Source organism: Acyrthosiphon pisum, chromosome A3, assembly GCF_005508785.2.
Source record: "Acyrthosiphon pisum isolate AL4f chromosome A3, pea_aphid_22Mar2018_4r6ur, whole genome shotgun sequence".
Lineage (NCBI taxonomy): Eukaryota > Metazoa > Arthropoda > Insecta > Hemiptera > Aphididae > Acyrthosiphon > Acyrthosiphon pisum.
This window is the reverse complement of record NC_042496.1, coordinates 687,973-700,863: the sequence shown is the minus strand read 5'-3', so window position 1 is coordinate 700,863 and position 12,891 is coordinate 687,973. Positions and strand designations below refer to the sequence as shown.

The 12,891-nt window shown below is 28.1% G+C and overlaps 2 protein-coding genes across 3 annotated transcripts in view; both read left to right on the top strand.

Moving 5' to 3' along the window:
• Positions 1 to 3,423, top strand: part of LOC100166253 (bumetanide-sensitive sodium-(potassium)-chloride cotransporter-like) — a 23,875-nt gene extending 20,452 nt beyond the window's left edge. For both annotated transcript variants that reach the window (XM_029491550.1, XM_029491549.1), the window contains 5 exons: positions 844 to 947; positions 1,055 to 1,169; positions 2,308 to 2,432; positions 2,499 to 2,604; positions 2,664 to 3,423. In XM_029491550.1, coding sequence (XP_029347410.1) covers positions 844 to 947; positions 1,055 to 1,169; positions 2,308 to 2,432; positions 2,499 to 2,604; positions 2,664 to 2,793 — 580 coding nt within the window. In that variant the 3' untranslated portion in view covers positions 2,794 to 3,423. The remainder of the gene's footprint in view (positions 1 to 843; positions 948 to 1,054; positions 1,170 to 2,307; positions 2,433 to 2,498; positions 2,605 to 2,663) is intronic.
• A 5,553-nt stretch (positions 3,424 to 8,976) lies between these two features.
• Positions 8,977 to 12,891, top strand: part of LOC100166270 (bumetanide-sensitive sodium-(potassium)-chloride cotransporter-like) — a 17,752-nt gene continuing 13,837 nt past the window's right edge. The window contains exon 1 of the mRNA XM_029491553.1: positions 8,977 to 9,237. Coding sequence (XP_029347413.1) covers positions 9,187 to 9,237 — 51 coding nt within the window. The 5' untranslated portion in view covers positions 8,977 to 9,186. The remainder of the gene's footprint in view (positions 9,238 to 12,891) is intronic.

Sequence of the window (12,891 nt, the reverse complement as noted above, 5' to 3'; positions counted from 1 at the left end):
AGTTAAAAATCAGACTAATGCGTGTAACAGAATGACTTGACCTAATCGATATTAGCAAATATAATATGTATATAGCGAGATAAGTGTCGTATGAAGCGCGTGTGCTCGTGGTGGGAGATAGGGCGATAACGACGAACGGTCGACCGAAGTCCGCGAGACGTGTGACGGATCCGTACCCAACAGATACGTTGCCGTGGTTATACCAATATCAATATTTACAATTTATTTATTATTAAAATTGGTAACTCTAAAAACGTAAAATATATTCAACTAATGGTAAAAATTATAATTAACATGTCATAGATTTAATAAAAAAAAAATGAAGTGTTTGTTTTTGAAGAAAGGCTAATTAAAAAAATCATCCTTGATACATTATTTTTAAAAAATACCAAAATATGAGTAGGTATACTTTCATAAAACATTTTTAAATTGTCCTGTAAATTATAAACAAATAAAGATATTTAATTTATTTAAGTATCTATGCATAATAACGTATACAATTAGACATATAGTGGCTTGGTGGCTGAATTCAGTCACAAAACGTGTTCTGAATGCAAGCACCGGCAGGCGTCACTAGTTCCCTGATGGGTCACCAGTGACTGCTCGGGTTTTTAGTGAAAAATCCTTGCCACACATTCACACACGTGTTCCAATCGAACCATACCCCTACAAACAGCTAATGGCCATAGTTCCCAGACTTAAAGATCAATTAAAAAAAAAAAAATTAACAGAGGTATTTATTTTTTATTGTTTAAAATATGTTTTAATTTAACACGATTGGTGAAATTTCCAAACTTATTAATTATAGCATGATTAGTATGTAATATAGGAAAATAATTTCAGGGTGGCTGATTGCTTTGTAAGAATAAAAAACAAAGAATTTTCCTTCGAGAAGAAGAAACAATATCATGGGACAGTAGATGTTTGGTGGTTGTACAACGATGGAGGTTGGTATATATTAAATAAGTACTTCTGTTCAAAGTAAATTATCTTATATATATAATATCTTATATAACTTATTAGAAATAATAAACTTGTTTTCAAATGTATTTAGGTTTATCTTTAATCATTGCATATGTATTGAAACATAGTAATACGTGGAAGAATTGTAAATTTCGAATTTTTGGAGTAACAAACAGATTTGAGTGTTTGTCCGAAGAAAAACACAAGTAAAAACTAAAGTTTTATGAAAAATGTATTACTTTAAAAATATCAAATTAGTAATTATTATTTATTATAGAAGGTATTATTATAATATGCTAGCTCGAGCTCCAATAGAGATAATATGTTATTTTTATAATACATATTATTTATTGTATTGTAGTTTTTCAATAGTTTATAATTACATTTTTTAATTTATGTAAATGTAAACAATCTGTAAGTTTATAATTTATAATTAACATCAGAGGCACAAGGAGAATGGATAAGGGATCAAAACTCACCCCCTCCCACGAAATGTCTTCCCTCATGAAAATGTATTTTTACAAAATTACCCTCTCCTCTATAGTGTCAGTAGTATGTAATTTCTGGAAAATTATTGTCAACACTACCTCCTCCGAAAAGAAAACCAATGTGTACCACTGAGATAAGCATAATAATATACAATTTTCCGTTATACCTAATGGCTAATGTGATATAACTTGATAGGATTGATTAAAAAAAGGCAACCTCCCATATTATAGCGACACTTTATAAACTGTGACTTGTATAGATAACATTTCTAATCTCTGCCTACTTTCTATCAAGTTTTCTAGGACAACTTTCTGGAATAGTGTCGGTGCCAAGATTCAAGACTGGATATTGTATGATGATTTCATTTTTCCTACATTTATTTTACATTTATGAATCATAAACAATGACTAAACAATTGTTTTGAAATATTTAACTTATTTGCAAATCTATAAGACTAGAGTAGTCATTTTTTACACTTTTATAGGGGCCTGTCGGGTTTTTCACAAATGGGTTAAACTTTTATAGGACTGTTATAATATTACTCGTGATAGTTAATATAAATTTGTTTAAACAACTTAACTCTTAAGATATACATTATTTTTAATATATAAATTTAATATATTATTCTTTCAAAGTAATAACAATGCAAGATGTTTTGGAAAATTATCCACTTTAGTTAAACCACCTAAAAAGTCAAAAAAAAAAAATAAATAATAATATTAAATTGAACACGACTTCTTGTGATATAATAAAGTATATCATATAGATTATAGACTATTTGTCTATTTTCCATAAGTAGTTATATATAAAGCCAACAACAAAATATTAAAATATAAATACAAATTTTTTTTACAGATTAAAACAATTGTTAGCACTGTATCGAATTGATTTCGACTACATGGATATCATTTTAGCAAACACCACTGGCCCTACAACAATGACATATTTTAATTCTTTATTAGAACGCGCGGCTTCCAAAGGTAACAGTGTGTGTTAATTATCTGTACAAAAACTACTTTTTACAAGAACTTGAATTTATTTTCCAGAGAATCAATTTGATGATTGCAGCTCTCATACAGAACATATTGCTGAAACGTTGTTTTTGAGAGACTTAATTGAATTGCATTCATATAATTCCGATCTTATCATCTTGTGAGTATAGTAAAGTTTATTTTTATGTGAAAGATTGATTTTAAATAAAACATTTTTAGAACGACTCCAAAGAATAACGAGGAAATCAATATATTATTCATGTGTTGGATAGAAACGATTTCTAGAGGGTTACCGCCGTGTATTATAATCAATGGGAGTACAGAGCCAGTTCTTACTGTCAATGCTTAAGCCAGAAAATATATATAATACGCATACATTGTACTTTATTTATGTATACATTCACGCACTCTTGAATTTCCTTTCAAATTAATGTAGGTAGGAAGTTATTTTTTTTCTTGGATCTAGATTGAACTGAGAACATAAAGTTTCCAATCTCTGATTTCAAACGCAAAAAAAATTTGTAATTGGTATTTTTACTATTTTACCTATTACTTAAATAGACATGATTTCTTAAACTCGAAAAAATACTGTAAGATTTGCATTTCTCTGAAACGACTAAATCGAAAATATTAAAAATTAAACATCGCAGAGAAGTTTAATGTGCACCAGACCTCAAATATTTAACCTAACCCTGTCTATAGAACTTTAGTAGACCAACGCTTCGGGCTTCCCAATACACCTGCAAGAAATTAACATTTTATATAAAGTAATTATATTCACAAATATTGTTCCACATAACCAGTTATTTCACTTATCTACACATAAAACATTTTATTCTGATTACCATTACGGAATTCTATATTTTAATACTAAAAATGAGTGAGTAAACTTAATATGTTTTTTACAAACTTACAAAAATTAACATATTTTATACTCGTATACTTGTTTAGCAACAATTCTACCTATGCAATTTCGTAACTTATTAATAATATCAAAACATATCACTTCTTATTCAATATCAATTAGTTTTTTACTATTTATTAATTCATTTAATAACAATAAGAATACCTACCTACCTACACCTAACTATTTTTTTAAGATCTTATATTTTGTTCTTTTTTATGATAGAACCTTTACTTTTTAGAGATCTCAAGTGACGATTTAGAAGCACCGTTAAATATGTTTATCTATTATATCATTATCTTATTCATTCATTTTATTGCTTCAATTAGGTATATTGTAATTTATAAACTTCCATATTATTATTATATTTTTCTATGTACTACTAATAAAATCTTAACAATTTAATTTAATTTATTTGCATTAAAATATACAGAGTGCCCCGTGAGGATATACCCATTAGCCGTAGAGGAGGACTCGCCGCCCGGACAAAAAATGATTTTTTTCTGTTTTACCTATCAACTAAAAAAAATATTAAAAATCATGAGATTAATGAAAATAAAATGTCGAAAAGTCAAAATATTTACAAAAATAAACTCTATAATACTTATGGCTATCTTCAATTGTTTCAAAAATAAAAAAATAACTTTTAACTTTTAACTTTATTACCAAAAAAATAATTTAACTAAAAATTAAATATATATAGTCCTTGTCTCAGTGACTAATAAAAAAAACAGATTTTTGATATATTTATTATCTCAGGAGATATCGCAATGGGTAAATCCTCACTTACCAGACTCCCTATAATATATAATACTTACATTTTTTTTACTCATATTGTGATGAAATACAATAGGTATATTGAATATGTCTTTTTTTTTACTCATTTTATAAAAATAAAAACCAATTTTAATGGCTCTGTTGTTAAATTATTAATAATAATGTTAAGTGTTCAGAGTTCAAATTGGTAAAACACATTTTAACAGTTTGATTAGCGATTTCACACAATGTTGACAAACCAGGAAGATCCAAGTGCTTCAGTGACTTTACCACCATTAGTGATGGCGTTTACAAAATTGAAAGTAATTATAGGCTTGTCTGTCGCTTGTGAGTGTTTGTTTTCAACGACTGTAGTAAAATAACAATTAAACGATATCATATAATGGTATAGTACACTCCTCCACATCCCTATCCTAGTTGATGCTTCTGTTGAAAAAATAGAGTTATTATTAATTATTAGTTATTTGGATAAGTTATACAGTTTGTGCATTGTATGCTTGTTTTCAAATATTATTCATATTCCCATTCCTTCTTTCACATTTATAATATGTAACGATACATCACCTTGTACTCCTCAAATATCTATTAGTTATATAAATGGTACTGCCCGCCCCCACTAGCGATCGCGTGCGCATATTTTGCAACGGTTCGCATAAAATATACAACTAACTCACCGGCACAAATCTGATGCTGCGACACATCGTAAACGTTTACTAACTCCAAACCGAATAGGTTGTTTATCATCACAAGAAATAATACGAAAAGCAAAAACCGCGAGAAAAGACGAAATGTCTATAAGCGTATAGTCACTGCATTGGCTCGATCACGGTCGAATAACATAATTACGATCCGATCGCAGTGAAACAACTTGAGCCGCCAGGAGAGAGCTGATCTAACGGTGCAGGATATACGTATAAACGAAAAATGGACGTATCTTACCCTCTGGAAGAACAGCTGAACTCCTGAACGTCTTCCACTTTTCCAGTAACCCATCTACACCGTCAATTCATCGTCCGTGTGTGCTTGCCGTCCATCATTGTCCACCCTCCGTGCCAGTCAATCATCGCTACCGGATCAACAGCATCGTCGAACTGTTGTACAACTGAAGGAAGTGAATCTGCGAGTGCGGGCTACGTTAACACGAAAAGTGAACGTATCTTATTTATTTATTTATTATTTATAAGGTTTACCCTCTGGTTAGGTTATACCCTCTGGTAACAGTGGACGTATCTTACCCTTTAGCGGAATTGCTATACTCCAGGTGGCTCGCTGTACGGCTGACGGCTCTCGATAATACGAACCATAATTTCAACGATAAAGTGATCACATAGTATATTGTGCATTTACGTGAACACTATTGTTATCTAGATCAGTGGTTCCCAATTGGTGGTCCGCGGATCCCCGGGGGTCATGTGTTGAAGTTAGGAAATCCACGGTTGTGTAGTACTGTAGTGATTTTTCATTTTTATTTTATTTTAGTGAAATTTTAGTAAAATTTTAGTTAAATTTTAACTCGAATATCACGAAAAAGGTAGATAATCAATTTATTCAAATTTTAAATTAAGTGTTTACAAAAAAGGGGTCCCCGGACCAATTTAAGTTTTAGCTAGGACTGCTAGGAGTCCGTGGCTTCATACTAATTTGGAACCACTGATCTAGATAAAATTGCATAATTGAATCATAAAACTCCTATAGTCCTATTCTATATTTTTGAATGATTATTGTCACGTCGTCGAGTAGTTTATCATTAATTGATGATTTTAATGCAGCGTACGCGTATTATAACACGTGTTATACTGTAACATTGTTTTTTCTTTTGGTCAACGTTTCTAACTACCTATTATCGTACTATTTTCTATCGTAAAGTGGAAAAAAAGTTTAACTGTTTACTGTTAAACAAAAACGCAAATACTTTTTTTAAATTAAGTAAAATACGATGAATTAATTTTAAAAGTGAAAATTAAAACAACAAAAAATATTTCAGATATCAGATGATTACAAATTAATTAAAAATACGATGTTGTAAACATAGTTTTCAATCAAAGATTGAAAAGTTAGTAGATTGACTAATATACACTATATACTAATTATATAATAATTGTTATAGGCATTCATTGAATTATATTTTGTCTTTGGTCTGTGTGGCTGTTTGTTTTTCAGTAAAACCTTAAAAATATAATACAAGGTGCCTAATAATTTTTTTACAATAGCAGTTGGAAAATATTAAAAATACATAGGCATTTTTTATATGCATTTAGAGCTCAACATTTGACAACATTAATAATTAAATTAAAAATATACAAACTATTTTGTAGTTAAAAATGTATAAAATGTTCAACATTTATGGCTAAGAATTTAAAATTTAAAACGAGGTTGCACGTAAATAGTGGTTTCTGTAACCAAAAAATATACAATATATAATAACCGTTAAACATTTAAAATCATATTTGAAACCAGTCGCATCCTTCACTTGGGACTAACTTAATTATTCTTTAAATATTGTAATACTGTTCTATTGGGTGTATTATAACTTTTTTTTATAGTGTTTTAATTTTTAATTTGTATTACTTATATTTTTAATGATTGATCTATTATTATTTTTTGACTTCCAACTGTTCCCCGCACTACCCTATATTAATTATGTTGTACGCAAATAACTCATTATTTCGAAAACTTAACGTTTTTGAAAATGTTAATATAATTTAAGTTAAGTAAGTTAAATTACAGTTAAGTATGAATGTATGACTTATGTAAAACTTTAAGGGTTTTTGAAATAACAAGGCTCTACGTTATAAAATCAATTTATGTAACTTGTACGCCATAGAGTATACCTACCTAATAGATACAACGTGTCTGCTTGTTATACAGGTATATAAACGAGACACGCTTAACGAGTCTGAGCAAGAAATGCTTATAAAATAATATTATTGTAAATAATTATTCTTATATAATATTATATCAAATTTTTGTCCGGAGGTTCCATAGAAAGAACTATTATTTTTTTTTTTTTATTAGCTTTTTGTAATATAAATACGTTTAAACCATTTTTGTCTTGTGAATTATTTTAGTAGAAATATCTAATATTTAAGTTAATTAAGATAAACAGAATCAAATATTTTAAATAAATATTTTTGTTGTGAATTCAATAATAAATGTTACATCAAAGTAGGATTTAATGATTTATTCGTATACCTATTAATTGTTTGTGAAATTGTTTAAAAACGTAATTATTTTATTATAACGGTAGTGACATACCTGTTGCACCTCATTTGTAGTAAAATAAAAATACGGAAAGATTAATAAAGTAAAATAAACTAGTAAAAATATGAAGTGTATAAGTAAGTACGGGTTAGAATATTTTGTAATGGATATAGTGGGGAAATACTTATAAGATACGGTGCTTACAGGTGGCCGATGACCCGTCTGAATATGGCGATAGAGAACTGCAGTAGAACTTCGGAGAAGAGACCCTTTAACGATCCCTGCTGCTAATAAACTGTTTAATATCTTAGTGAATTAGTGGCGTGTTTATACGATATATGATGCGAGACACTATGCATATGTGTTTACGTGTTCTGGTGTCATTTAAGGTTGATTAATGTTTTTATTTCATTGGCTTAAAGGGTCTATGACGTATGTATATGATAATTCTACCACTTTATTAAATTCTAATGTATCTGTATCTGTATCTAATGTGTGCATAAAAAATTTAATATGAAATATGTTAATTCACTCAACTGAGTATGTAGTTGTATTTGTTCGATGCTTGAAGTCACTGTGACGAATATATATTTATATATTACGTGATTTAATTTATGTATTTGATACTTTGTATATTAAGAGATATTTTGATATGTTCTATGTATGGTATTGCAAATATGATTGGAACACCAATTATATGCATTTGTTAGCTATGGTTTGAGACGTGATTTTTATCATAAGCTCTTAAAAGTCCATACTTTCGTAGCATTCGTACATACAGCTAGACAACCGAAAACTACCAACCAAATGTAATTTCAGTTAGTGAGCACTTAAATCATTATCTATATTCTAAAATCTAATAATAGATGATTATACTAATGATCTAATAACAGAAATGAAATGGTATAATAATACTTTGACTATACCTACTAGATATATTGCGATAATATTCAATAAACTTTATATTCTATGATTAAGTATAGGTATAAGGAGTGAGGTGCATAATATTAAATTTGGTGGACATAAATATAATAGACACATTAATTTAGTTAATATAGCAAGATAAATAATTAAATGATCAAAATACAGGTTGATCAAATGGCTCAATATACATCATGTGTGAACGCATTCGCTTGAATGGTAAAAATATTGTCGAAGTGCATACTGGCGTAGACGATATGTTTTGGAAATTTTTACTAAGAGATTAGCTTGCGTGTCGATTTTGTCTGATCCTTATATACCTATTATATGGCGTTTTTTGTGTAATCCCTTTCTCGTTAGTGCATATCGGTTAAACGTAACGTTAAGGTATCACAATACATTTATGATTTTATATTCTACGGTGCAACGTAAGCACTGCTGGTAAAGCAACAAATTTTGTTTCGTCTTGTAGAGCGTCCGATCGAACTTGGCGAGGGTGAGATATGGCTTTTTTTTCATGTGTTGCATACTTGCATGTGTATTGTGTGTGTATAATGAATGTATTATGTATGTATATAATACGTATATACCATCATCTCACATCATGTATGGTTCAAGTATAATTAATTATCTTTATTTTTTACTTAAGTACACTATGAAAATATTATATTTTATATTACACAATAACTATTTTAAATTTTATGCCCAGTTCGTAATTAATCATAATTATTATAGCCTCCAGAGACATGTGCCTAGTCATATATTTCATTTTTTTTATCTGTTTTGAAGATCTTGTCGTGAACTTGTACAGTATAATATTATTATTCACAATGTTTTTGTATAAAATATTTAACTAATTAAAACAATGACTCAATTCCTATATATTATATAAAGCTACACTTTCTGATGCATCAGTTATAATTTTGAAAGCTTAAAAACATGTCAGAACATGAAAAAATTAAAAACAAAAGTGGTCCGTGGATTGATCAGGTAAGTTACCTACTTATATTAAAACAACTATAATATAGTAATATTATAATATTATAATATTTTTTATTTTATTGATTTTTGTAACTGTGCACTAGAAATTATTTTTCTTATATGTAGTACTGGATATTCCAACATGTTTAATTAAACTTAAAACTATTATTTGTTTGTAATCTGACAACTGGATAAATCTTGAATGTTTGCAATAGCCCAGGAGCTATTGAAGGTTTACCTCACCCATTTTAGCTTCCTAGAAATTTTTATAGCAAATATAATCGGGCCTGCTGAATACTATAGAAAAATCAACTGATTCGTAGATCTTTGGGGAGGGGGTGTCTCAAAAGTCAACTGACTTTAGCGCCTCAGCCACTAGCACCAAATAGTTTCAAATAATTAAATGATGTCATAAAAAAATCAGCTGATAAAAATTCAGATTTTAACATATAAAAAACAATTATAAATTTTATAAAGTAAACAATTTTATTATTTTATAATGTTGTATACAATTTTAATTAATTTCTACATTTTTTTACATGTTAGAATCTGAATTTTTATCAGCTCATTTTTTTTTTTGACATCATTCAATTATTTCAAATCATTTGGTGTTGGATGACTGAGGCGCTAAAGTAAATTGATTTTTGAGACACCCCTTCCCCCCTCCGAGAAGGTAACCGAATTAGCTGATTCCTCTATCGTATTCAGCAGGCTCGATTCTATGAACTAAACAAATTTCAAGGAAGCTAAAATGGGTAACATGAAACCGTCAATAGCTCCCTGTCTAGATATAAGAATATTTTAAAAAACTTCTTCTTTAGAAAGATTTATTATATGGATTTATTTTTATTTTTAAGTTCTACCTATTTATATAAATCTATCACTAGGTGGCTTCTTCCCTCACGTTTTTTGTGTAAATAAATTATAATACAATATTGGTATGCCAAAGATTGCTAGCAGATTGTATATCAATTTTAAAAATAAAAAGCCAGTGTCCCTCTGCTGTACAGTAGGTTAAAAATGGGTCACTATAATGTATGGTGTTAAATTTGAGTTCAATGATAAAACATCATTGTATACGATTATCAATTCTGAATGTGTCAGCCTAGGATATTATTTTATTTATATTGTTATCAATTATTATTAATACAGTAGCCATAAAGTTGAATTAATATTATTTGCATATTATCATATTTCAATATTTGTTTTTAATTATATACCTACTTGGCTACTTGACTACTTGAGAAGTTTCAAGTACCCACGAATAGTATTTTTAAATTACAACAAAATAACAAAAATCGTTATTCTTGGTTATTTAATATGTAATTTCGTCCAAATTTGAACTTATACCAACTATATAAAACTGAGGTTATATATTTTTAAGATTTTTTGGTTACAGATTTAACTACTTACGTGGTATCTTGTTTTAAATTTTTAATCCTTAGCTGTAAAAGTTGAAAATTTTATACATTTTTAACTACTAAATAATTTGTAATTTTTCAATTTGATAAATTACGTCAACGTTTGAATTTTAAATGCGAAAAAAAATGTGCTTATGTATTTTTAATATTTTCAACCATTGTTGAAACAATATATGTATATCAGAGGCCTTATACCTAAATATTGATGAAACTTATAAGGAATCTTACATTACATTTTCCAACTATTTTACTTCCTCAATAAAAAAGTTTTAATCGAGGATAAATTAGAAAAAAATTACAAAATTCAATAAAATGTTCCAAGGCTTTAACTATAGCTTTAAAAAGAGTCAAAATATTTCGAAAATGTCACCTAACCATTCATGGAAAAAGGTAATATAAATATTGCAATGGTCTGTGGTTATTAGTTTTTGAGTAACCCCAAAAAAATTTGGTCTTGTGTAATAATTACCATTTTACTGCTATCTAAAGCTACTTGGAATTTTAAATTTTGGCCTCTCAAAAGTACCAACTAGGTACACTTTTCTATCAGAAAAAATGCTGATCTCGAAAATCAGAACATTTTACACACCAAATGTCGATAACAGACAAATAAAAAAAAGGTGGGCAGGTAAATGTCGCTCTGCTGTATAGTAGGTTATAAGTGGGTCACTGTATAATGGTTGGTATTAAATTTGAATTCAATGATATAATATCATTGTATAAGAAAAACAATTCTGAGCGGAGACGATATGTCAGTCTAGGTATAAGACATATTATATACTTATATCCATTGTATTAGGTACCTATAATAAATTCCAAATTAATCATATCACAATATCTATTGGTACCTATAACGCGTTATACATCAACAACAAACCGTGATACTATCATAGATATATTATAGTATACTTGAGAAGTTTCCAGTATACCCACGAATAATATTATACAATCACAACAATAAAATAGTCATTCTAGGTTTTAATATGTAATTTCGTCCAAATTTGAACTTAAAATGACTATACAAATAAACTGTCTAAATGTATTTTTTAGATTTTTAGGTAACAGAAATAATTAATTACGTGGAATCTTGTTTTAAATTTTAAATTTTTAGATAAAAAAGTTGAACATTTTATAAATTTTTTACTACAAAATAATTATTCAAATTAAAATTTGATAAATTTTGTCAAAATTCGATCTTTAAATGCTTATAAAAAAAAAATTGTGACTGTGTATTTTTAATATTTTTCAACTGCTATTGTAACAATATATCAAGAGACTTGTATTACATTTTTACACTTTTTGGCCCAACAGATAAAACTTAATTGATATTTATAGAAAAAAAAACTAAAAAAATTGAAAACTGACCATGTCCGTAAACAGCTCAAAAAGAGTCAAATAAATTTAAAAATTTTATGGTGTATAGAAAATTAAAATATTAACATTCAATGAAATTTTCAAATATCTACATTCATTCATTTTTTAATTACAATAAAATAAGAAAATCATCACATGAAAAATCGAGCGATTAAACACTATTTTTACGAATTCCAATTCAAAATACGCTGGAAGATTGCGCGATGTGTGGTATACGGTTACAGATGTATCCCGCTGAGACATTTTAATATTAATATGTCTCTGGTTTCATCTAAGAGCGTTGTCAAATATTATGTATTTCCAACATAATATTATAACGTATTATATTATACGTCGTCGTAGCCCGTCGGTGCAACTCAATTATTCATAATTTTTAGATTCTGAGTGGAACGATGAATGTATTGATTTTACAATGATGTGTGTTTTTTTTTTTTTTTTTATTTTTTTTTTGTGTCTGTCATTACCTTTTAGGACAGTAAAAAGTTGATAAAATCAAAGTTGATAAAATTGCAAATCGATTACAATAAAATTGGAATATCTTATCAGTTATCTGGAGACTACGGTACGCATGTTATCGATTTGTGTTTAATTTATTTATTATTTTGTTAGTTGTAATTGCTGTTGAGTGTTGTAATATTGTACTTAATGAGAGGTTATTTTATGTACATCACCTATAATATAGGTTATTAAACTTTTCTTAAATGCTGTGTGCCGCGAAACTCTCATTAAAATTAAAATTTAGAAGTCCTGTTTGTTTGTTTTTTAATACATTTTAGATTCTGAGTGGAACGATGAATGTATTGATTTTACAATGATGTGTGTTTGTTTTTTTTATTTTATTTTTTATTTTATTTTTTATTTTTGTGTC